General features: G+C 38.1%; 1 protein-coding gene across 25 annotated transcripts in view; it reads right to left on the bottom strand.

The window, feature by feature from the left end:
* Positions 1 to 24,203, bottom strand: part of ZC3H11A (zinc finger CCCH-type containing 11A) — a 45,823-nt gene extending 21,620 nt beyond the window's left edge. The window contains exons 1-7 of one of the 25 annotated variants that reach the window (XM_043924670.1): positions 24,028 to 24,197; positions 23,322 to 23,527; positions 18,061 to 18,114; positions 16,659 to 17,128; positions 9,379 to 9,578; positions 8,130 to 8,249; positions 844 to 967 (exon numbers count right to left, since the gene is read on the bottom strand). In XM_043924670.1, the coding sequence (XP_043780605.1) occupies positions 844 to 967; positions 8,130 to 8,249; positions 9,379 to 9,432 (298 nt within the window). In that variant the 5' untranslated portion in view covers positions 9,433 to 9,578; positions 16,659 to 17,128; positions 18,061 to 18,114; positions 23,322 to 23,527; positions 24,028 to 24,197. Of the gene's footprint in view, positions 1 to 843; positions 968 to 8,129; positions 8,250 to 9,378; positions 9,579 to 12,258; positions 12,361 to 16,658 lie in introns of those variants that run through there. The other 24 variants (XM_043924674.1, XM_043924677.1, XM_043924675.1 and 21 more) reach the window with 24 other exon arrangements.
* Positions 24,204 to 26,828: the final 2,625 nt, after the last annotated feature.

Genomic DNA, 26,828 nt, shown 5'->3' with positions numbered 1-26,828 from the left:
GAATAAAAGCTAGATGCATAGTAATTATTTACACATTCTAGACATTAAATTTTAATACTGAAATTCTAGGCTGTAGGATCAAGAAGCAGCTTTTTAAAGAGACAGTGGGTAATACTTTTGAATCATATCAGAAAGGAGTGAGACTTTTTTCCTCTTAAAGAAGATAAAAATATACAGCCATCAGATTTTAATCACACAGCAGATGTGGCTTTTAAATGGCTGATCACTCCACTAGGAAATTACTTTAAAAGGAAATAAATACTAGCTTTTGACAGAGTGTAAGTTTTATTTTAGATTATACCTGAGAGCAGGATAAGCAAATTTTTTAATATAAAGAAGTATACAGTAAATATTTTAAGCCTTGTAGATCTGTGTTTCAACTACTCAACTCTGCAGCAGTAGCACAAAATTTGACCACAGAAAATACGTAAACAAACGGGCAGGGCTTCATTTCAATAAAATTTTACTTTGTAATACAGGTGAAAGACCAGGATTGCCAACCCCTGGCCTGGAGAATCAAGTTTCTTTTGAAAATCTCTGTAAGCATGAAAAGACAATGGGAAATGAGGTAAGCTAAAGTAACCTAAACTGCCATGCCAAGAAACATTTGTGAAGCAGCACAGTTTTTGTCAACAAAGTTTTAATCATGACTGCTACTTTATTGGCTTATGACTGTGCACAAGTCATTTAACCTTAATAAAGTTCAGTTTCCTCATCTGAAGTGAAAATAAAACTGCTCTCTCACAAGACTACAGAGACGGCAATGTTTACACTACTCTATATATGCATGTAGGCGTTCATTATATAGCAACTAGCCTTTTAAAATTAAAAAACGAAACTCACTTTTGCTTGGAGGTAGGAAAAGGCCATCAACATAACGTCCTCTGTTGTGATGGAAAGCACAGTTTAGTTTCTGACATCCCATTGGCTGATTTTCCCAATAACAAGGAATCTCACTGCGTTTTTTCTGTAAGAGGAAAAAGACATCAGTGTGACCTGTATTAATTTGGTCATGTTTTCTGGACAAAGTTCACACAAGGGTAAAAAATCTGAGGCATGTGAAATGATTTTGAGTATGAGGAAAAGGGGTTGCTAAAAGTGACATATCCCAGCATGATGGAGAAATCAAAGAGCCGGGAAGAACTTTGCTGTTCTTTCCTCCTTCCCCTCATCCTAAATGTCCACACTTAATTTAGAATAGTAGGGTACTAGAGTAGGTAAGATTATGGAGTCCAAGATAATAGTGTTTGAGTCTCTATTGTATTACTTACTGACCATGTAATGTCAGATAAATAATACCTCTTAGTCTCACTTTCCTCAGTTATAAAATGGGAGTACAGTAGCTATCTAATCAGTTTCTTATGAGAAATAAAGGAAATGATGTACAAGAAGCACTTAGTGATAGAAGAGTCAATAAACTGCAGTTGTTATCTGAAACTGAGAGTTCAAGACTTGGATAAAAAAATTCTTCCCATTTGTGACTTCTCAAAGGCTCATGTAACACACTAGAAAGGTTTCCCTCCCAAGCTACCTTGCTTTTATAAAAGGGAACAAGAAAAACAAAAATAGAATGATTTGCTGGATCACAGGATATATGTCCAAGAGAAACACATATTAGTTCTAACATAGACATTACATTACATGTATATAAAGAATTTCAAAGCAACACTATTAAAAAGAGCTCCAAAATGGAAAACAAAGCAAATGTATAGCAACACTAGAATGGATATATTCCAGTATATACATTCTGGAATACTTTGCAGTATATTCATAAAATACAATGCTATCCAGTAATGAGAGGGAATAAACAATATCATGGGTGCAAAATCAAAGAAGCTAAATAAAACAGCACATACTGTATGATTCTATTTATGGGAAAACCAAACAGGCAAAACTTTACTATGGTAGAATGGTCAAGATGGTGACTAGTTTTGGGATTGTGGTAAATGACAATGAGGAGATAGAGGGGGAAGACAGGGTTGGAAATGTTCTATTTCATGATCTGGGTGCTGGTCTATTAGGTATACTCACTTAATGAAAATTCAACATGTAAGATAATGACTTGTGCACATTTCTATATAACTCAATAAAAAAAAAAGTCCTGATAAGCACTTCTGAAAAGTAATTAATGTCTGATTAATAACCTGCATTATGTTAGATCTCTCATAATAAGCAGCGTAAGCTTTGTGAAATGCCAGGTTGGATGAAGCACAAGCTGGAATCAAGATCGCTGCGAGAAAAATCAACAACCTCAGATATGCAATCAGAAAGTGAAGAGGAAGTAAAGAGTCTCTTGATCAAAGTGAAAGAGGAGAGTAAAAAGTGAAAGCGGATGGCTTAAAATTCAACATTCAAAAAAACTAATAAGATCATGGCATCCAGTCCCATCACTTCAAGGCAAATAGATGGGCAAACAATGGAAACAGTGATAGACTTTACTTTCTTGAGTTCTAAAATCACTGCAGACAGTGACTGCAGCCATGAAACTAAAAGATGTTTGCTCCTTGGAAGAAAAGCTATGACAAACCTAGACAGTGTATTAACAAGCAGAGACATCACTTTGCCAACAAAGGTCCATATAGTCAAAGCTATTGTTTTTCCAGTTGTATGTATGGATGTGATAGTTGAATCACAATGAAGGCTGAACAGTGAAGAATGGATTCTTTGGAGAAGACTCTTTAGAGTCCCTTGGACAGCAGGGAGGTCAGCCAGTCAAATCCTAAAGGAAATCAACTCTAAATATTCACTGGAGGGACGATGCTGAAGCTCCAATGCTTTGGTCACCTGATGCAAAGAGCCAAGAGCCAACTCACTGGAAAAGATCCTGATGCTGGGAAAGATTGAGGGCAGGAAGAGAAGGGGATGACAGAGGATGAGATGGTTGGACGACATCACTGACTCAATGGACATGAGTTTGAGCAAACTCTGGGAGATAGTGAAGAACAGAGAAGCTGGACAAGCCACAGTCCATGGGGTTGCAGAATCACACACGATTGAGCAACAACAGTGGAAAAGAGTTATGTCCTACACTTACTGCCATGTTTTAAAAAAGTATAGCAGATAACTCTGTCTTTGAAATAACTGGATAGTATTTATTAGTATCCTGTTACCCTTAAAAGTTAGGTATAATAGCTACAACTGCACTTCCCTGGTGGTACAGTGGGTAAGAATCCGCCTAATTCAGGGGACATGAGTCTGATCCCTGGTCTGGGAAGATTCCACGTGCTGTGGAGCAAACTAAGCCCATGTAGCATGACTACTGAGTCCATGCGCTACAAGTGCTGAAGCCTGTGCTCGGCAACAAGAGAAGCTACCGCATTGAGAGGCCCGTGTACTGCGATGAAGAGTAGCCCCGCTCACTGCAGTTAAAGAATGCCCATGAGGAGCAACAAAGACCCCAAGCAACCAAATGAAAAGTGAAGTGAAAGTTGCTCAGTCCTGTCCAACTCTTTGGGACTCCATGGACTATACACAGTCCATGGAATTCTCCAGGCCACAATACTGGAGTGACTAGCCAGTCCCTTCTCTAGGGGCTCTTCCCAACCCAGGGATCAAACCCAGGTCTCCCGCACTGTAGGCAGATTCAAGACTGAATCTGTAACCAGCTGAGTTACCAGGGAAACCCATGAAGCTACCAAGTGCTGCCACTGTTATCACCAGGGAAGTGCAACCAAACAAATAAGTACATAAACACATAAACACATAAATAAATGCTTTTTTTTTAAAAAGCTACCATTGCTCTTTAAAATAACAAGTATCCAATTACTTCTTGAGGTAGCACCTAATGCCAATCTTCCCTGCTGCTGGATCTGTCTTTGCTTCTTTCCTAAAAGCAACCTTCAAATTACTGGATGATTACTATGATAGCATTATCTTTAAACTGAAGTCACAGGACATTCATTTAACGTGTTTAATACCATTACTGAATTTTATTTCAAAATAAAAAGTAATACACAAACAATAAAGATGACTTGGAAAATAAAATTAATACCTATTATGCCATTACACAGTGAGTCACTTATTTTGTTATAGAATTCTTAAAAAAAAAACCAAAACTGTAAAATGTATTGATTCACACTTAAAAGAAAGGTTTTCCATATAATTCTGTACATTTTCATTCAGCAACACATCCTCATAGTAACATTCTCCTACATGATTATTTCTTTAGCTTTAAAAAAAAGCCACATATGTAACACATGGTTCAAAGACATAGAGCTGGTCCAAAGATACACAGCGAATGCTCATCATCTGCAGTAGATTATGTACTATAAAACTACCATAAGTATTTAATTAACAAATATGGAATCATTCTGTTGCTTAAGGACCCAGGGACTGAACCTAAGTCTCCCGCATTGCTGGCAGATTCTTCACCCACTGAGCCCCAGGGAAGCCCCATATAATGGGCTTCCCAGAGCAGAAACACACACATGTACTGCTGCATTTTCACTGCTGGGGGAAGTGTGTGTTCTTTGTGACCCCTCATGCAGAGATCATAAAAGATACGCATGTATGAATAACTCCAGACTATGACTATCTTTTTCTTTTATAATCAGTGTATCCTTACTCTATCACTGTAATAAATCAGAATTCACATGAAATGCAGGAAACATGGGGGATATATATTCAATCCCTGGGTCAGGAAGATCCCTGGAGGAGGAAACGGCAACCCACTCCGGTATTCTTGCTTGGAAAATCCCACAGACAGAGGACCCTGGCAGACTACAGTTCATGGGGTCTCAAGAGGTCAGACACGACCGAGCACACACACATGCATGCATGAATGCATGCGTAAGCCATATGCTAAGTCCCGTGAGTTTTCTAAAGAATTCCAAATGTATTAGGTTGATGTAAAACGGCGGTTTTTGCATTGTTGAAAGTTGCTGTTTCATACTGGAATATATTCTTAAACAAATGTGATTATGTTATACATAATTTTAATGTGCATTTCTCACTTTATGTCTTTCTGCTAATGACTTATTATATGCTGTTTATTTTACATTGATTTTAGACTAGGGAAATGATGTTAGACAAAAATCAAATTCAGGTGATTTTCTTATTCAAGTTCAAAATGGGTCATAAAGCAGTGGAGACAACTCACATCAACAATGCATTTGGCCCAGGAACTGATAACAAACATACAGTGCAATGGTGTATGAAATGGTTCAAGACATTTTGCAAAGGAGACAAAAGCCTTGAAGATGAGGATCAGAGTAGCTGGCTCAGAAGTTGACAATGACCCTCTGAGAGTAATCATTAAAGCTGATCCTCCAAAGAACTCAAAAGTGATCATTCTGTGGTCGTTCGGCATTTGAAGCAAATTGGAAAGCTGAAAAATCTTGAAGAGTGGGAGCCTCATGATCTGACCGAAAATCAAAAATATCACTGTTCTGAAGTGTTGTTTTCTCTCATACTATGCAACAACAAACCATTTCTTGATCATATTGGGACAAGCAACAAAAGGTGGATTTTATACAACTGAGGCTGACCAGCTCAGCGGCTGGACAGAGGAGAAGCTCCAAAGCACTTCCCAAAGCTAAACTTGCACCAAAAAAAAGGTCATGGACACTGGTGATCTGCTGCCAGTCTGACCCACTACAGTTTTCTGAATCCTGGTAAGACCATTACATCTGAGAAGTATGCTCAGCAAATCAACGAGACGCACAAAAAACTCCAACATCTGCAGCCAGCAAAAGGGCTCAATTCTTCTCCACAACAGCACCACCGTTGCACCAGCAGCACTTCAAAAGCTGAACAAATTGGGCTATGAAGCTTTGCCTCATCCACCGCATCCACCTGACCGCTCGCCAACCACCACTTCTTCAAGCATCTTGACAACTTTTTGCATGGAGAACGCTTCCAAAACCAGCAGGATGCAGAAAATGTTCTCCAAGAATTCATCAAATCCCAAAACAATTTATTTCTCATTGGCAAAATGTGTTGATTGTAATTAATCCTATTTTGATTAATAAAGATGTTTCAGGCTAGTTATAATGATTTAAAATTCACAGTCTGAAGCAGCTATTATGTTCGCACCAATCTAATATATGTTCTTAGAGACTGGCACAGCTTTCCTAAGAGTTGTGCCAGTTTATTCTGCTTGCAATGTTACAGCAGGATTTTTCAAAAGTTGCAAGAGCATTTCTTTTTCTGAACATACTTAGTGAATCCGCTATTTGGAAGACAGCATAGAACGTTGTTGTCTATTTGTTAAGTCATGACCAACTCTTTGCAACCCCATGGACTGCAGTCCACCAGACTCCTTTGTCCGTGGGATTTCCCAGGCAAGAATACTAGAGTGGGTTGCCATTTCCTTCTCCAGGGGATCTTCCTGACTCAGGGATCGAACCCATGTCTTTTGCACAGGCAGGCGCTTCTTTACCACTGAGCCACCAGGTACTCAGCTGAAACCAGAATGGAGTGGTTACATAACCGGAGACCTACAAACTGCATATTTAGGCTCTTTCTTCTTTCCCCACCCCTTCTCAAATAATTCACAAAGTCATAATGTGAGGCTGAGAGAGGGAGGCGTGCATACGGGGAGAGGAAGGGCAAGAGGCCCAGAGCAGCGTGGTGGAGGCTGACTGAGATGAGGAAGGCAGCCACGGGACCAAGTGGGCCTGGCACAAGCTGCCAGGGCTAGCAAAGCATGTGTCGGAGGAGGGCCAGCACAATGCTGGAGCCTGAGAAGGGTGCGAAGGCTTCCATGCAGAAGCCATCTCATTATAGGGTGAGGAGGTCAGCCTAGAAGGGGCATCAAAGACTAGGCAGGGTGAGGAAGGCAGGATCTTCCTGAGTGGGGGTCGAGTGTAGTCAGAGAACGAGCAGGGTGGGGAAGCAAGTAGAGAACCTGGATAATCTTGTTAGGCCGGAAAGTGAAGAAGTGTTCAAAGAAGGATGGAAACATCAAAAAGATACAGAAATCAGCTTTAAGGGCTCTTATTGGCCAAACATCAACCCGAGGAGGAAAAAATGATAGTAATGGCATATAACACACTGAATAAAACAGGAAATCACTGAGGTTACACATAAAAAGCTGGGGAAAAAAAACTTCATTCAAAATTTGATATGGGGGGGTGAGATTTTAAAAAAAAAATTTGATATGAAATGGGATAATTACAAGGTCTCAAAGTACCTTTCCAAAATATACTTACTTAATTACAAACAAAAAATGTATAGTGAAGCAATCTGGTGGCTACCACCTTAATGAAGTGACGCAAGTTAACATCAGTAATGGGATAATTAAAACTGTACACCACTCAATGGTAAGCAATGAGAGGAATATCACCTCTGTGATATTCCTGCCAAAAATATAAGATCTGAATTTAGCAATGAGGATTGGAGAGGGAAATGGCAACCCACTCCAGTACTCTTGCCTGGAAGGTCCCGTGGACGGAGGAGCCTGGTAGGCTACAAGTCCACGGGGTCGCAAAGAGTCGGACGTGACTGAGCGACTTCACCTAGCAATGAGGAAGTATTAGATAAACCCAAAGTGAGGAACATTCTACAAAATAACTGTCCTATAGTGACCAAAAATGTAAGGTCAATGAAAGGCAAGAAAAAACTGATCAACTGTTCTAGACAGAAGGCCAAATCACTATGACAACTAGACGCAGCACACGATTCTGGGCTCACTCCTATTGCAATAAAGAACACCACCAGTTCAAGGGCAAAACCTGAATGGGAGCTGGGAATTCAATCAGAGTAATATATAATATAAATGTTAATATTCTAATTTTGATGGTTTATCACAGTTATGTGAGAGAATATCTTTTGTGTTTGTAGGAAATAGTCATGAAAGTATTTAACCCTAAATGGTTTAGAGGAAAGTATCATACTATACTTGCAACTTTTCCCTAAGTTCAGACTGTTTTAAAATAAACACAGAAATATAAATACTCCCTAAATATACATTATAATTTTTACACTTTAGACAGATTACCAAATGGCCTTTATGAAATATGACACTAATTCATACCATAAAGCATCTCGATAATAAGTGAGCATTTTACTAATGACAGAAATTTCACCAGGTCATTAAAGAAGAATTTAACACACGTTATATAAAATGTTTTTTACTGCCATACTTTTTACTGTCCCATCAGGACACAAAACCCAAACCGAAGACTTACGTCGATCTCCATGTGCCGAAACCTGCACACTTGTCGGAAACAGCGCCCTTCTTGCCATAGTGTGCAAACAGTCTCATTCCCCAGGGCAGCCTCACAGTGGCGGAATGGGCAGCTGTCACCCTGTAAACAAAACGAATAATGCAGAAGAGAACTGTGGTATCGAACCAGACCCCAAGCAAAATGCTCCCTCTAAGTTTCTTGGTATCTAGACAAACACAGAAGAGTAAGGAGAGACAGGCAAGGTAGAAAACAATTGAAATAGGATGATAAGAACAATCTGAGGTCAAGAAATTTTTAATTTCCTAAAACCTATTTCTTGACAGTATCTTTTATCTGATCTGACAACATGAATGACAAAAGCTGAGAGATGGGGTCAAAAATACAAGTGGGAATATTAGGTACCCTTAAAAAATGTTTTACAGTTAATCTTCAAAACGATTTCATATATCCTGACTTGTATAAGTAGCTTTAAATGGAAAATTAGAAAGTAAATAGATTAGAATTTAAGTATAATTCCATGTTTCACTATAAATTTCATACAATGCTACTATTTGAAACCAAAGGCTACTGTTGTGCAACTTGTTACCTAAAATCAAAGCTTTGCTCAAAACTAACAATTTTAAATATAGCACCAAAATGATTTAAGAAAAATACTTGGGGGGGGGGGAACACATGTATAGAATTAGTCATAAAGGAATAACAGAAAATAATGGGTAAATTCTAAATGGAGCTGCAGAAGAACCAGGATGAAATACAGGAAGCTCCAACAAAGAAAAAAGCTCTAATAAACCTGCAAAAGCATATTTAGAAAAGTGGCTTTAGGATTCAGCAGGATATCTGGAGACAGAAGTCAAATTCAATCCATGACAATTCTATAAATACAATACAATCCACCCATTCATTTACTACAAAACAAATTTACTACACAAAGATCAAAGTTAGCAAGCCACAGTCAAGTATTCCTAATTCCTGAAAAGCACCCTGAACAGATTAATTATAGCTATAAGAACACTGAACGATGACTAAATGCTATGGATCTTTTTACTTCTGGAGAGTATGGAGAACAAAATGAACAGGAAAAAAACGATGAGTAATGAATTCCCTTAGGAATGCTATCCTTTACTAAAAAATCGACAGCAAATAAACAGTTGAGCAAAACATAAAAGACAACTTGGTATACTGGGAAAATTTTATTCAATTTTATTAGGGAAATCATAGAAAGAACTGATTTAGAGATGCCAATTCTTACTTTAGTACAAGTAGAATAGAAAAAAAAATAGCAGTCTTCTCCTTGATTAGGCATGCTGAGTAGATCCTTAGATGAGAAGTGGCTTTTTGAAAATAAGCCACTGCTTCCTCTAGGTGAGGACCAGCTCCAAGTCCTCTTGATATGGGTTTAATCTTCCAAAAGACAAGTCAATCACAGAAATCGTCTTTTAAATGTTAATCCTAAAATGAGAAGACAATGAATTGAAAATATTTCAGGTAAATTCTTTCAACATTCTTCTCCAAATCACCTTGGCCAATGAGCAGAGCCTTATGAAAATTGTGATTCATATTTTAATCTGTGAGTGTTGTACATTCTCATCTACAATGCAAAATTTTTGTTAAACAGCCATGCGTCTTTCTTTGCATTCTCTACGGTGCTTCAGCATAAATTATGTAAGCATTATATACTCAACAAATGATCTGCAGTTTAGATTATTAACTTACACAAGATAATCTGCTAAATCTGTATTTCTGACAAACTAGACTCTTTTCATCTAACAAACGTTCCAATATTTTCACAAGCATTTTTGTTATTTTAAAAGTATATAATTCTAAGTATGTGGAAAAAACTCTCACTGGAATAGCTGGTGAACCACTACCCCTGAAAAATCTGTAGAGCGAGCTAATACAATGAAGATGACGAAGAGCTGTACACCAATTACGGCACAAGGAGCAAAAGAAGTTCTCAGGGCTTATCCCTAAAATAGTGCTTATGCAGAATGATCAATATTTCCTCTCCCCTGTAGTCCTTGCCATACCCTAGTTCTCACACTAAAGGGTTCAAGAAAGCAAGCTTCTACAGAAGTAAAAATACATGACAAGAGCACATGTCAGAATTTGGAAGGGGTTTCTACAAACTCCTACATCAGAGGATAAAGTTTCAGAAACATGGATCTAGGGACTTCCCTTGTGGTCCAGTGGTTAAGACTTGCAATTCCACCACCCGGGGTATGGAGTTGGTCCCTGGTTGGGCAAGTTCTGCACACCAAAAGGTTTTGGCCAAAACAAAACAAAAAGATCCTAAAAAGAGAAACATTGATCTACAACTTTAAATTAGATGAATCAAATTCATTCATATTTTCCGCTAACAATTCCTAATCCAAGAATAGCAGGCCATGGTAAAACCAACCTTTAACTCAGCAACCTAGTTTAGAAGAGTTACGTTACTAAACACACATGAAACCTTCAAAATTTAAATATCCTATGACTTTCAATTCCATTTCCAGAATTTATCCTGAGATTAATATTCAACAGTGGAAACAGTGACAGACTTTATTTTTTTGGCTCCAAAATCACTGCAGATGGTGACTGCAGCCATAAAATTAAAAGACACTTGCTCCTTGGAAGAAAAGTTATGATCAACCTAGACAGCATATTAAAAAGCAGAGACATTACTTTGCCAACAAAGGTCCGTCTAGTCCAAGCTATGGTTTTTCCAGTAGTCATGTATGGATTTGAGAGTTGGACTATAAAGAAAGCTGAGAGCCAAAGAATTGATGCTTTTGAACTGTGGTGTTGGAGAAGACTCTTGAGAGTCCCTTGGACTGCAAGGAGATCCAGTCAGTCCATCCTAAAGGAAATCAGTCCTAAATGTTCATTGGAAGGACTGATGCTAAAGCTGAAACTTCAATAAGTTGGCACCTGATGCGAAGAATGGACTCATTTGAAAAGACTCTGATGCTGGGAAAGATTGGAGGTGGGAGGAGAAGGGGACAACAGAGGATGAGATGGTTGGATGGCATCACTGACTCAATGGACACGAGTTTGAGGAAGCTCCGGGAGTTGGTGATGGACAGGGAGGCCTGGTGTGCTGCAATCCGTGGGCTTGCAAAGAGTCGGACACGACTGAACTGAACTAATATTCAACAAATATACAAAAGAATAGTGCATAAGAAAGTTCAGCACCATCTTCTAACAGGGAAAAAACACCTAGAAACCTAAGTGTTCAAAAACTGATGCTTCTATAAGCCAAGGAATGACAGGGATTGCCAGCAAACACCAGAAGCTACAAGAAGCAAGGAAGGATCATTTCCCTACAGGTTTCAAAGAGAGCATGACCCTGTTAACACCTTTTCAGACTTCTAACCTCCAAAACTGTTAATAACAAACTTCTGTTGCTTTAAGACACCCAAGTTCGAGGTACTTTGTTATGGAAGCCCTAGGAAACTAATATACATTACAAATAGAGTCAACTGATCTTTGCCAAAAAAGCAAGGCAATTTCAAAGGAGAAAGGACAGTCTTTTCAATATACAATGCTGGAAGAGGAGGATACCTGCAGGCAAAAAAATATATCTAGACAGAGACCTTATACCTTTCACAAAAATTAAAATGGATCACTAATGTGAAATTATAAAACTCCTAGAGAATAAAACAAGAGAAAATCCAGGTGATTCTGGATGTGGTGATAGCTTTTTAGACATAACACCAAATGTACAGTCCATTAAAGGAACCATTGATAAGTTGGAGTTAATTAAAATTAAAAACTTCCACTTCTCAAAAGCACTATTAAGAGAACGAAAAGCCAAGTTACAGACTGGGAGAAAATTTCTGCAAAACACATAACTGATAAAGGACCGGTATCCAAAATATACAAAGAACCCTTAAAATGCAACAATAAGAAAAACAAACCAGGGACTTCCCCGGTGGTTCAGTGGTTAAGACTCCATGCTTCCAATGCAGAAAGCACAGGTTTGATCCCTGGTGGGAAACTAAGATCCCACATGCCATGGGGCACAGCCAAAAAAATAAATTAATTAAGTTAAAGAAAAACTAATTTAAAAATGGGCAAAAGATCTAAACAGACACCTCACCAAAGAAAATACACAGATGACAAACAAGCATATGAAAAGACACTCAGTATCACTGGGAGTTGCAAACCCCCTTTAGAACGGCTGACAAAAATCCAAAAACTGGCACCACCAAGTGCTGGTGAGGACGTGGTAGCAGGAAGAAACCTAAACCTAGAAAAACAAAGATCAACTGTTAGCAGTAGTTACAGTCATGGCAGTAGGATTACAGGTGGCTATTTGTTATTTTATGTTGAGAATAACACTACATTTTCTAATATGATGAAACACAGATATAACAGAAAACTTAAGTCTACCCTAACTGACCTGACCATTGTTGATATACTACAGAACAGAACAAGGATTGGGTCTTTAATACCACCTCACCAGTCCACTACCAACATTCCTCTGACCACCAAGAGAATGCATTGCACCATCTAGGATACACCAAAAAGTAACTTTTTAAAAATCAGAGGGAGAGAGGGAATTCCCTGGTGGTCCAGCGATTAGGATTTGGCACGTTCATGGCCTGAGTTTGATCCCTGGTTGGGGACCTGAGATTCCATAAGCAGAATGGCCAAAGAAAAAAAGAAAGAAAATTTAGAGGCAGGAAGAATTAGGACTTTGAGATTAACATATACATACTACTACATATAAAATAAATAATCAACAAAGACCTACTGTATAACACAGTATATTATAATACTCTGTAATAACCTGTATGGTAAAAGGATCTGAAAAAGAATGGATATGTGTATAAAGTGAAGTCACTCAGCCGTGTCTGACTCTTTGCGACCCCATGGACACCAGGCTCCTCCGTCCATGGGATTTTCTAGGCAAGAGCACTGGAGTGGGTTGCCATTTCCTTCTCCAGGGAATCTTCCCAACCCAGGGATGGGACCCAGGTCTCCTGCATTGTAGACACACGCCTTACCATCTGAGCCACCAGGGAAGTCTGGATATGTTTGTATGCACAACTGAATCACTCTGCTGTATGCCTGAGACCAACACAGCACTGTAAACCAACTCTACTACAACATAAAATAAAAACTAAAAGACTGCCTCCAACGGGATCAAGTCTCTAGGAATATTCAATTAACTACAATGACACACACAGTAAGAAAAAGTGTTAGTCAGAAAAGAATGGAAACATTTTACAATAGAAAGGTCTTTTTATAAAGGGGAAAAGGCTTTGGTGTCCCTTTCATTCCTAAAATCAACATGCCAAAGAACATAAATGAAACTGTTGTTGGTTTCAGTAAGACTGCTACATATTAAACAAACAAAATGAGATTTATGAAATAGCAGAATAGCATGAGTTGTACTTTTCCCCTCGTTTTTTCAAAATCGATTCTGTAAAACACCCTGAGGTAGGCAAGGCAAGGCATGGAGAGATTGAATCCTGAATAGATATGCACCACATTACTAATGTTTAAATAGAACAGTTCTTTCATATACCCCTTTTACATACTGAACTTCTTTAACTTTCACTGGGGGTTGGGGGGGAAGGATATAACTGCTATGCAAGAAAATGGCCCCCAAAAATATAGAGGTAAAAATTGACTGACCTATTACTACATAAGACAAAAGTCCAAAACCATGGTGCACATTCCTTTTTTAATAAAAAAGAAATAGTACCCAAGATAAAGAAAAATCTGAATAAACACTGATGAAAAAGACAAAACTGAATCATAGGATATCACTATTGGGACATTCCCCAGAATGCAAAAAGATGTCAATGTGAGAGGAAAGATAACACAGAAATAATTCCAGAAGATTCAATTTCTACACAATGAAAATTATACAAGGATGGAATGGAACTGGTAGAAATGATAAAAAAATACAAGGATGGAATGGAACTGGTAGAAATGATAATAAAATAACAATACAAAGAAATTTCCCTAAACTGGATGAACTTAAGTCTTTTAATTAAAGGATTCATCAAATGCCAGGCAGAAATTTTCTTTAAAGACATCACTACTTCACCATATACCATATATACAATGGTGAAATTTTTGAATTCCAATGGTAAAGCAGAATTATACAGACTTCCAGGAAAAACCAGACTGAAAACAAAAGAAAGAAAATCAGACTTGACATCTGACACATCATTTCAATCTCTAAAAATTTCAAAAGACAAAATATCCAGAATTTAAAAGGTGATATTATGACCCTAGATTGAGCTTTTCAAATTACATTTCAAGAAAAGCTCAGGACTGGGAAGAAGGTTTTAGAAAGTCTCATAAAGTATATATTATACATGTACTCCACATATTTTTTTCAAAAATTACTAAAGGAAGCAGTCTAACTTCAGAAAAAAATTAGAAAAAATAAATAGTAGAAAAAGAACAAAACAATGAAAAGGCATTATCTCATTTTTTTTTTTTTAAAGTTTTAAAGCAACTACTTGGGGGTGTCTGATTTATGATACAGCTGATAAATCCTAAATAAAGTGAACCATATAGTATATCAAAAGAGTAACAAAACATGATCAAAGAAGGTTTATTCCAGAACTAAGAATGGCTTAATATCGGGAAATTCATTACTAGAATAAACAGGGGTTAAAAAAGGAAACTCTGGTATCTTAAGATTTCAAAAACAGAAAAATGGTGAAAAAAAATATTTAAAACTGTAGTTTTCTAAAAGTTAAAATGCCTTTTTAAAAAAAGCTACAAACAACATCTATTCCCAATAAAAACTCTGTAAATTACAAGGAACCTTCTTAGCGTAAGTGTACTAATTGATGAGAAACTATCATCATATGTGACATGGTAAAACACTACAAGTCAGTCACTCAAGGGAAAAAAAGGCTGTACTATCACCCAACCCTGTTTCAGAGCTCAAGGCATGCAATAAGGGAAAAAAGTATAAAGATTAGAAAGGATGAAGCAAAAAATTTAGTATCTGTAGATTTTATGCTTGCAAACTATAAAATCTAACAATTAAAGAAATTTAAAATAATAATATATTTTTTAAAATCAGTAAATTTCTTATGTTCCAACAACATTCAGATGATAACAAGAGTCCTAGTCACAATAAAACTAAAATATATAGGAAGAAAATAAAGAAATATAAAAGACCCCATCAAATTAGAAACAAAACCAAAACTATTAAACTACTAAGGCACAGAAGACCTGGATAATGGAGAGATAACGGAGTAGAGGCTTAACGAAGTTTACTTTCCCCCTAAATAATGTAAGTAGATTGAATGCAATTCAATTCAAAATCTCAATGATACTTTATTATTGGAACCTGACAGACTGCAAAATTACTTAAGAGTAACTAAGAAAATCTTAAGAAGAATGAGAGGGCTCTGGGCTTCCTGTAATTACCACAGGTGTGTAATATTGGCAAATGAAAGAGTACAAGATAAACAGAATTCAAGCAATTTCTGGAAAAAGTGGCATTTGAAATTAACAACAAAAAAAAATTAGCGATCCATTTGAAAAAAATAAATTCTGTATCATACAAAAAGGTTCCAGGAGAACAAAGACAAGGATGACAAAGATGCTTTAACTCACTAAAAGCACTATATAAGAAAGATTCTAAATTCATAACTATGCAGAGCTAAAAAGCAACCATTTTTGACAATGCTTAGGGGGAGGAAGAGAGGCAATGTCATGTAACTACAATCCTTAGATTACATTTTAATATAAAATATGTAAACACTTAAGTACTGGAAAGAAATGCATGGTATTATTTTTTAATAAGCTCAGGATGAAAAAAACCTGTCCTAAACATAATACCAAAGTTACAAACCAAGACAAAAATCATAGATATGACTACATAAAATGAAAACCATTCATACAGCAAAAGATCAGCAACATGGCCAAGGATTAATACCTTCACTAAAAGGGATGTGTTAAGAACTTTTGAAAATCAAAAAGACTTCACTGATACAGTAAATTGGTATAACCTCCTTAGAGAATTGTAACAATTCTACAAATTCACATTTAAGAACTGGTTCAAAGAAACAGTTCACATATATGTGTGTTTATATATATATATATATATAGTTGTTTTTAGATAAGGGGTTATTTTTGTTTTCAATGGCAAAAACCCAAATGTCCATCAATGAAGGACATATTAAATTCTTGCGTATCTATTCTTATAAAGCAACAAACATAGTCATTAAAAAGAGGTGAGGCAAAGCTATGAGTATGGACATGAAACTATGCCACAATAAACTGTTAATGGTGGTTTTCTCCGAGGAGGCAGAATTACAGGAAGAATCCGCCTTGTCTATATTGTTTTTACTTTTATTATGAGTATGTATTATAAAAAAAAAAGAAGGGGTAGTGATATTTCTATCAAAAAAACCCCAAAACTTGTGAACAATTACAAGAAAAAAATAATGTGTTGACAATTAATTATCTTTTTGATTTCTTACTGGATCAGGAAAATTATGCCCTAAATCACAAAAATGTTCACCCCTTTAATGATAAAAAAACCAAACACATTTCCACACTTACATTAGCTGGTTGATCTCAACAGGAATGTCTGTGTCTTCACTGAGTTCCAATTTATTACGCCTGTAGGTCGAACCAACACTCAATCCATGAGTTAATAATAATGAGGCAGAAAGAATTTTCCTCCTCACATTGCCAAGGAAACCTCTCAGCCACAATTCAAACACAGGATGTGTTTTTAAAATCTCTCTCAACTACTGAGAGTTTAAGTCCATTCAAATAACCTTTGTCAAACTGGAGACAGCTAGGGTTAGTTATCTCCTCAAAAAAAACACAAAAAACAACAACAACAACAAAAAAGAGTTCATATAAAGATGAACTTGAGATTCAAAGGATTATCAAAAAGAAAAAAAGATCAATCTTCCATAGCCGAACAATTAATTTAAAAAGAAAAAAGAAAGAAAAAAAAAACAAAAAACAAAAAACACCAAAATTCAATAAGATCCAATTTCTGGTCTTCAAGATTTCTTCACCTATTAAGAAAAAAACAGAAACCTTCCCCCATCTTTATTATCTGTATAATAAAAACATACTTGTATGTAAAAATATAGTGTTTTATGTATAATATACATATACATATATACTAACTGGTTTATAAACACACACACACACGTACACAAATGTGTAGAAATAAAACATCTGGGTAAGTTTTCCCTTTTAAAATACACTACAAAAGCCTTTAAATTTGGGTCATTATAAAAATAGTGAATTTCCTCTTATACCAAAGTATCATGAAGTACTTTAATGCTACACTAAATTTTGCCCAGCCCACAAAATAAAAATGAAGGGAAATCCTCACACATATATCGATGTGTATAATATGGATGTATGTATATTGTCACATCATCTTTTATCATCTTCAGGGAGTGTTTAACCAAAAAAGATAGAGATGTATAGTGACAGAGTAACTACAGAGCGGTGCAGCAAGCTGTCGAAGGCAGAGCAGCATTACAGCCATCCTGAACTGGCGCCGTCAAACACAGAGAGCTTCTATCTAAGGGAAGACTTTTTTCTCCTTTTAGAGCACCCGTGTCACTGGTGTGACATTCAACGGTGGCCCTGCAAAGGCTTGTGCAATCTAGTTCCAAATTCTTTACTAGTGATGGCGACAACTAAACACCTTGTAGTTATCCATTTACTCCAGTTAGTAAAAGGGTAAACTTTTGGAGTTGAAATTTCATTTCACAATGGTACATTTACCATTTAAGAATTTCAAAAAAACAAAAATGAAGAGCGATTTTGATACATAGAAATGAGTTCTAAATTTTGAAACCAGCCCAGTAACAAAGCAATTTTGACTCTCATGTAATAAATACTACATAATTTCTAGGCTAAATCTTGCCAAATACTATCCAAGACAAAACTAAAATCAAAACTTTAAAAAAAGTGGACACCTTTTACTCACACTTAATACTAGTCAATTTTCCAGGAAATTTTTGGGCAGGGAATATCCCCAAATCTAAAATGAAAAAAAGGAAAAATTGGGATCTTACATTAGTTATTCGGTCTGAAACTTTTACTAAAAGTCATTATTTCTGGCCTCCCACTCGATCACAAAAACATACTCTCAAGAGTGGAAAGGGACAAGATCAACTGAGATCAATTCTTTCATTTAACCAGTGAGGCAATGATTCCTAACACATGAAAATAGTCACTGCTTATTTTAAAGTAAGAATTAAGGCCAAAATAATCTCACAGTTAAGAATACAGTATTATGGATCATTCAGTGTAATTTTTAAAAAGACATTTATGATCACTTAAATTCAGAGAAACATTCTTTGGGAAACAGATACTGGTTTTGTCATAGTACGCTCATGGGGCTTTCATTTCAATTCCCATTCAATCTTCTCCAATTCTGTAAATTTTTTGTCATTTACCCATAAATTACATAAAAGTACCTATATAATCTTTTATTGTTTTTACAATAAAAGTTAAATAGGGCAATTCAAACACTAAAAGTATTTTTTCCTAATTGTTTTCTAATGTTTCCATTTTATATAGATCCAGTCTTAAATATAACGGGCAACTCTATCACACTTATTAAGTTGAAATTATAAAATTGACCAGTATGAGGAGGCAATTAGAAATTCCCAAGTATAAAACAATTTTGTGAACTTTTGTTTTTGCCAAGCTGTAAGTATCAATCAGGGTTTTTAAGAAATAGAAAAATAGTGGTGGTGGGGGGAGGGGAGATATCAGTTTAGTATGAAACTGAAAGTCGCTCCACTCTATACGACTTTGCGAACCCATGGACTATACAGTCCTGCCTTTTCTCTATTTTATTGGTTTCAGAGCAATCAACCTTCCCAAGTTGAGAGAAATTTTAACTTAAAACCAATTACTAGTTCTATCTACCAGCCAGAAATAGCCTAAGGCCTTTCAATGCTGCACTATATTTTTCTAATTAAAAAAAATCTCTTTTCCCCTTTCAATTGGTACAAACAAAATTTCAGGTGATAGCTATACTGAATTACTACTATGAAATCTTTAAAGTTAGTCTTCACTTTGTCGATACTGTACCACCTCTGAGGAATTTTCAGCCCTTTCTGTGTTCTCAGGTTTCCCCAGATAGTGCATAAAGAATAATTAGTATAACTACACATAACAATTATAGCAATTAGGATACACTAACATAGCAATAAGTTGCCCATTTTAAATGGAGAAAGGAAAAAGAAATTAAGATAATATTTCTTTTTCATTGCTTTGAATAACTTCATTCTCAGGATCCCAGCTTAGAACCAATGCAGAATAATCATAGTTAACGTTTTTCAAGTTCATTTTCAGAAACATCAGCTGTTCTATATTATCAAAGTCCAGGCTCATGATCTGCTTTGGATGAAAGTGGCTATTTGCAGTAAAGACACATTCAGACTGCCAACTACACATGGGGCAGCTCAGATACTGAATGGCAACTTGGGTCAAAGCTGGCCATACGTTCACCTTCTTCTGCCAATAAAACAAAGGGTCATCACCCCCTGAGATCTCTGAATACTTCTCTTTGAAGTATTCATCCACTATTGCCATAGCAGAAGGAAACATTAAGCTTTTGCCTCCAACAGCAACATTATCTGCAGCTGAACTATCAACAGATCCTGAAATGGAGGTGCCTTCCCTTATAGATGAGGTAAATGAATCAGCTTCTACTATAGCTGAGGGACCAGAAGCTTCTGAAGTTGCAATATGGCAGACCTCTGGCGAAGATTCCATATAGTTACAAACTTCTTCTGCAAGGATCTGCTTATAAGTTTCCAAATCAGCACCTTGAGGAAAAAAGTCTCCCAAACTGTTTTTAAAGCAAGGATCTAACAAAGTAGCCAAGATACAGGGCTTGGATTTGAGCATGGCACTTAGTAGGGTGTCAGTTTCAAGTTTCAGAGATAAACTGTCTACCAGATTGAGGGCCTGAGTAATACCTCTAACTTGAAAATCTTCTCTGAGTTTCTGCAGGGAAAGGAGTAGATGATGGATTAGGGGTAGCACATGATTCAATCCTATGGTCTTCACACTCACTTTCTGGGTGGCCTCCTCAAATGGTTTGAGAATATCACAAACATATGTCATTAGAGTCCACTGAAGGGAGGTGAGCACAACTCCACTGGCTCTACCAAGACTATGGTGAACTGAGTAGCAATGCTCCAAGAGCCATTTTAACATATAAAAGGTAGAAATCCAATGGCCAGCTTCATCTTGTTTCAAATTTTTCCATGGAAGTTGGTGATCATTTTGGAACTCTTGCAGTATCTGACGGGCCTTGACTGAGTGACTAAAATGATGACAGGTTTTCCTGGCAGCCACTAACATGTTCTCAATGCTTTTGTGCTCACAGAAAAAGTCCTGAATGACTATATTTAAACAACGCAGGAAGCATGGCACGTGGGTAAAACCGCCATCTTTGACTGCGTGTACTACATTAGAAGAACTGTCAGAAACAATGAAGCTAGGGATGAGGAAATTAGGAGAAAGCCACAGACCAACCTGGTCATTTAATTCTTGTAAAATGTTGGTTATCAAACAGTTTTTGGCTAAACCTGTTACACAAAGAACTGCCCACCTTCTAAAGTTGGGGATCCTGCCATTATTGAAAGAAGTTGTAGTTTCCAAAGAGACCCAGTGTACGGTCACAATGAAATAGTCAGTGGATGGGTCATGGGTCCATATGTCCACAGTCAAGTGGATCTTTTGGGTCTGAACATTCTCCAAAGTTAAGAAAATTTTTTCTCTGACTGAATCATATAATTGAGGTACAGCCTTAGTGAAAAAGTAAGTTTCAGAGGGTAACCTATAGTCAGGGGCCACAATCTGCAGGAACCTCTGAAAGGCTGGGGTTGAGAAATAGTTGTAAGGATGCATATCTTCGACAATCATTTGAATAATTGCCTGACTTATTTGACTTGAGGTTGAATTTTCACAGTATGCTGTTTCTTGCTCTTGTGCATGCATTTGAGTGTCTTGCTCTGCAACAGGAGTAGGACTCTCAGATCTTCTATTTTCAACCTCTAATACAGGAGGTTCATCTGAATCAGAGTCACTAAGGTGCTCAGCTGCTACATCTTGTCCCCCTGCAGACTTCTCTCCACGCAAAGTGTCACTCAAGAGATCATTTCTCTCAGTTTCAGCTTCATCTAATCCATTTCCAACTGCACCACTGTCTTTGTTGGCAACTGCCCAATGGATGGGATGAGTGGCCTGCAGGTGTCGTTGAAGTGTTGAAGTTCCTAGGTGAGAACCCGGCCTACCCCGGCTCACACTTCGTTTACATATATTACACACAGCTCTTGAGATGTGCTGAGGATCAGTATAGAAAAAATTCCAAACTGCAGATGTCTTGGCTCTTGTTCCCGGAATTAAGGCATGCTTGACAATGTTACTTTTAATGAGAAATCTCCCTCTTTGTGCCCTTAGGGCATCAGATACTGATTTATCACGTTTCTTACCCATTCCATTATCTAATGGATCAGCAGGGATATATTCAAAGCTTCCACTACTTCCAGCAGAAGAGGGAGATAAAGGTGCATCCAAAGTAAAATCCTCCTCCCCACTTGTAACTCCAAATTTGTTGGCCCTTGTCCAATGAGGTGAATGCCTTGCCTGCAGATGTCGTTGAAGAGTAGATGTGCCGAGATGGCTACCTGGTTTACCCCTACTAACACTTTTTTCACAGAGGTTACAAATAGCCCTCCAGGTATACTGCGGGTCCACATGAAAGAAGTGCCACACAATGGAGGTCTTGGCTCTGGTACTAGGTAAATAGATCTGTTTTTCTATATTGCTTTCAAAAAGACTTTCTTCATCCTGCTCAGGGGCACTAGAATCTAACAAAGTAGGGGCATCTGCAACTGACCTCCCAGATACCAAATCCTTACTAAACTTTTTTGCAAGGATCAGTTTCTTTCGTCGCCTTTTCCCCTTAATTCGCAAACCCTTCTTTCTTTTCTTTTTAGTGGGCAATTCCGCCTCTTTATCCATTCCTGCTACCATCTTTCCCTCTACCACATCTTCTTCATCTGTATTAGAAGGAATAGGAACACACCCCAGAATCCCAGCACCACTGTAAGTGCTACATCTTCTACCAGGAGAAAGTGAGGAAACTGGTACACTTAGGGTACATACACTCATCCTTTTTAAGTCTCCAAAATTCGTACCAGAATCTGTTAGTGAGTTTACTCCTCAAACATATACACAGCTGTTCCTCTCTACTTGCATCACCTTTTCTCCAATTTCTATGGGGAGTCAAATTCCCTTTGGACCAATGACTTCCAAGCCAGGTTATTTTTGGAGGAAAAATGACAGCAATGGAGAACATTTCCAAACTTTTTCATAGAGGGCTTTAAGATCCCTTCCAACTTTCTGACTTCTGAATTCAAATAGTCCAATTTATTCATGTTTATAGAAAAAGAACTGAGGCCCACTTTCCCAGTGTAATAAAGTTGATGAGTAGCAGCTAGAAACCAGGTTTTTTAAATCTCAGGTCCATGTTCTTTCTCTTTCATCAGAAACTAAACCTGCTTGAAATGTCTTCAGCTTTTAAAATATGTATTTTTTAATGCTGCCTCATGATAGCAACATCAATTTCCCCTAATTCTGAATGAAGTTAATTATTTTCCATAAATTTCATTTAAACAAAAACATAGTGCATCATTCAACATTCACCATTTAGGACTGCAATTTGGCAATATAACTCCAAACGTCAACTCTGGAAAGTTAAATCAGACTCCACATACTGGTCATTAACAGCAAAATGCTACTTGAGCCCTTTCAACTCTAAAACAGTAACAGTAACACAGTTCTTTTAAAAATATAGGCAGGAAAAAAAAAAAAAAAGCTTTGAGAGTAAAACTTTAAAATTTTACTCACAAGCGATTTTTCAATTTACTTTTCGTATCAAGAGTTAATCCATGCTTGGTTTTTAGACATGTTTAGACTGGAGAAGCTGTACAGCCTATAAATGAGTAACTCCTAGGTTGGACTCTATATAAGCAGCAAAAAATGAAATACTAGCTTTAAACCATTCTCATGCCTTCTTGGTTGATCCCTCCCCTTCCCCCAGTACCTACACACATTTACCCTAAAAAACATCGCTATCACTAGTTCAGCCTCCTTCTCAAGGTCCAGAACCAAGGGCTGGAAGATGTCAAGAGTATGAGCCTTCCCCATAAGAATCCGCACCGATTATGGGAGTTTAGGGGGTGTTCTTCATTACGGTTTCATCAATCCCACAAGAAGAACGGAAGTGTCCCTGTTGTTCTTGATTCCGATGCTGAGGGCTGGGGGTGGGAAGTGTAATTAAGGAACGAAAGGGGTGTAGGATACCGGAATAAGGTCGGTGGCTTTCTGTGTGTGGAGTTTGAGAAAATCTCCCAAGTAGTGGGGCCCTAGAGAGGAATGAGAGTAGGTAAAATCAGCTCCTAGCACTCAATCCGATTTACGCAGCAGGGGTCCGCTAAACTAGGGAAACTCTTGCCCCCAAAGAAACCAATTTAGAGTCAGTTCTCCTCTGGAGGTAGGGTAACAGGTCGGTTTCCAGGGGCTGCTCCGGGATCCCAGTTTCTCCAACACCGGATGTGGGGGAGGGGAAGAAGGTTGGGAAAGGAGCAGGCGCCGTGGGGGTGGGGGCAGTGAAGCGGGGGCGGGGTGGGGGCAGGGAGGACGGGAACTGGAAGCGGGAACCTGGGGCTCCCAGCCCGCCCCGGCGACGGCGGCCGCTGGAAGGTGGAGGAGGGGGTCGTTACCGCAAGACCTAAGGACCCGCTCTGACTTTCCGGGCTAGGCCGCGACCCAGGGGCGAGGGGAGGCCGCGGCCACTCCCCTCGCCCTCTCCCCCACCTCCCCGGCCCCAAGCCACCCGGGAAGCAAAAAAAACGGGTTTAGTTACCAGAGAACAGAAACTTTACCGAACCGTCGACACTATCCCCGACTCCCGCTTGCTGCCACGTCTTTCTTCTTTCTTAGCCGCTGCCGCCCGCCGTCTTCTCAGCAGCAACACCAGCAGAAATCCAAGACTGCCAGAGTCAAAGATGGCGCCCGGCTACAGGCTCAGCTCTAAGACCCTGCCAGTAAAAGTGCCAGCACGACGCAAGCCGCAAGGATTCTGGGAGATGTAGTTTCCTCTATGAGGCGATGCTTAAGATGGCTTCCTCGTTTGGGAGGGTCGAGTGAGACGGGAGGCGCTAAGCCGCAGCATCCCTTGTCTTTTAGAAGTTTTCGAAAGTTACAGGTTTCTTGAAACTGTCTTTTATTAAAAACAGATTTTTAAAATCAAATTGACATAATAAGCGAGAAAGCCACAACAAGAGTTTTCTCTAACCCGACAGTAGGCACTCAATTTATTCTCACCGGCGTGTTTGCTTAATGAATAAATCCGAATCCTGTGTAAATTTGATTTAGAAATAAACAATTTTTTCCTTGCGATGTTGAAGAATTTGTGCGTTTATTTTTATTTGCAGAAGTGAAATGTGTTTGAAGGGAGTTTCTTTTATTTATTAAAACACATTTTCGTATGGGAAAAAACAATTCATGCTCTTTAGAAAGTTGAGGGTTAAGATGTGAAAAGGAAATACATCAGTCGCTTACCCACTTAATTATTAATATTAGCCTGTGTTTTCCCATTGGAATAGCTTTACCTTTTTCCTTCGATTATAAAGGTATAATTTAAGTGAGTTTTTTTTTAAGGTAATAATAGAGAAATATAAAAGTACAAAGTTTAAATCTCCATTAATCTCATTCTTGAGAAATAATCTCTCATTAATTTACCCTGTATTCTAACTTTTTTGTATGCAAATACACTTGAATATATTACACTAATGTAGTAGGAAGCCAAGATACCCCTAGGGCTACAGGCTCAACAGAACTTGCCTAGGATAACATTTTACTGAACTGGGTAAAGGATACAGTCCTGCTACTGAGAAAGGACACCCTTTGATGGTAAAGCAGTTGGGACTCCAGGCACCTTTTATTTCCTCTTGGTCTTGTTCCTTCAGCTACCAGCTTAATAAGAGAGTCCCAGCCAGTCCAGGACTGGGCATAAATCAAGTCAGAAGGGTGTTGAATCTCTTCACACTTGGACGTTTATCTGCTTTCAAAGTGAGAAGCCGCATTAGAATCCCAGCCCCAATCACTCCCTTACATGACAATCCTCTGATTGCCATGTCAACCAGCCCTACAAGCAGGTTCTTGGTAACCAGTTTGTTTGTGCCTCAACACCTAGGGTTTTTCAGTTTAATAGAAGGCTTTCTAAACAGCTGAAGGGTTTTCCAGACTAGGGCTTTCAAGATGCATCCTCGTCTGATTAATGTGCTATATATATAAAAAAGAAGCAGGAGCCCCCAAATTGGGTCATTTACGCTAAGCACCACCAAGACCCAATACCTAAGGTAGTTTTGGCCTCTCCCAGGAATGAGACATTTTAAACCAATCAGTCTGAAATGTCCTGGTCTGCACTAGTGAGGCAATCTGCCTACTAAGATTCCACCCACCTTTCAAGGAAAACGTAAACTTCCCCAAATAATCCACTTTAAACTTCCTTGTCCTACCCTCTTTCTGCCTGTAAAAAAGCTTCTATTTCCTCTTAGCAAAACTTCCATTTTGTACAACTGTGTCCTTCTATTTGTCTTCTGTCTGGTTCACGAATCCTTGAGTAAAGTAAATTTCATCTTTAAATTTATTTAGTTCAAGTTTTGTTTTTTAACAATTGCTGTATTTCATCAAATCTAAGGTATCATTTGATTATGTTTTTTATTTTATAGACCTCTAAGAGAAAAAAATGCCAGTTAAACTCTGATAGGCCATTGATCAGAGATGTTAAAATTTGGTTGTATGTGTGTGTATCTTAGAATGAATGAAATATAGTAATTTTAGGAAAAGAACAGGCTATAACTATGCATATTGTTTTGCAACTTGCTTCCCCCACCTCACCCACCCCTCCCTTTACAATATATCTTGAATATCTTTTAATGATCATCAATTCTTAGAGGCTTACCATATTCTTTTTTAACAGCTCTGATAACACAGTAAGTCTCTTTTGTGATAAACTGCCCCAGTTCCTTTTTGATGTAAATAATCATGTTTCTGGCTCCATTAGTCTCTCCCAAAGGGGGAAGGAAAAATAATGGAGTATTAGGGACACTGAAGGGGTCAGAAGTTAAAAGCTAAGGCAATTAGAAATAGGGAGAACCAGTCAGGAGATCCTCTGAAGTCCAGGTGAGAATCCCCCACCCAACTCCATATATACAAACAGAACTCTCAGGGGGTGAATGTGGGCTTGCCCTTGATTTGTTAAAAGGGGTTAAATTATCTAGACCAAAGACACAATGCCAGATTTTCTCTACTCACACCCCACCCCCCTTGATTCTAAATGAATTTCAATCTTTAGACCTCTTTAGTAAATAAAGACCTCTTTAGTAAATAACTGATGAAACATTTTACAGTGTCCAATGTCAGAGCAAAAGTTTTGTAGCCTAGCCCTCTGGGCTTCTCTGATAGCTCAGTTGGTAAAAGATCCACCTTCAATGCAGGAGACCCCGGTTCGATTTCTAGGTTGGGAAGATCCCCTGGAGAAGGGATAGGCTACCCACTCCAGTATTCTTGGGTTTCCCTTGTGGCTCAGCTGGTAAAGAATCTGCCTGCAATGTGGGAGACCTGGGTTTGATCCCTGGGTTGGGAAGATCCCCTGGAGAA

The sequence above is a fragment of the Cervus elaphus genome, chromosome 14 (genome assembly GCF_910594005.1).
Source record: "Cervus elaphus chromosome 14, mCerEla1.1, whole genome shotgun sequence".
NCBI lineage: Eukaryota > Metazoa > Chordata > Mammalia > Artiodactyla > Cervidae > Cervus > Cervus elaphus.
This window is presented reverse-complemented; position numbering and strand designations above follow the sequence as displayed.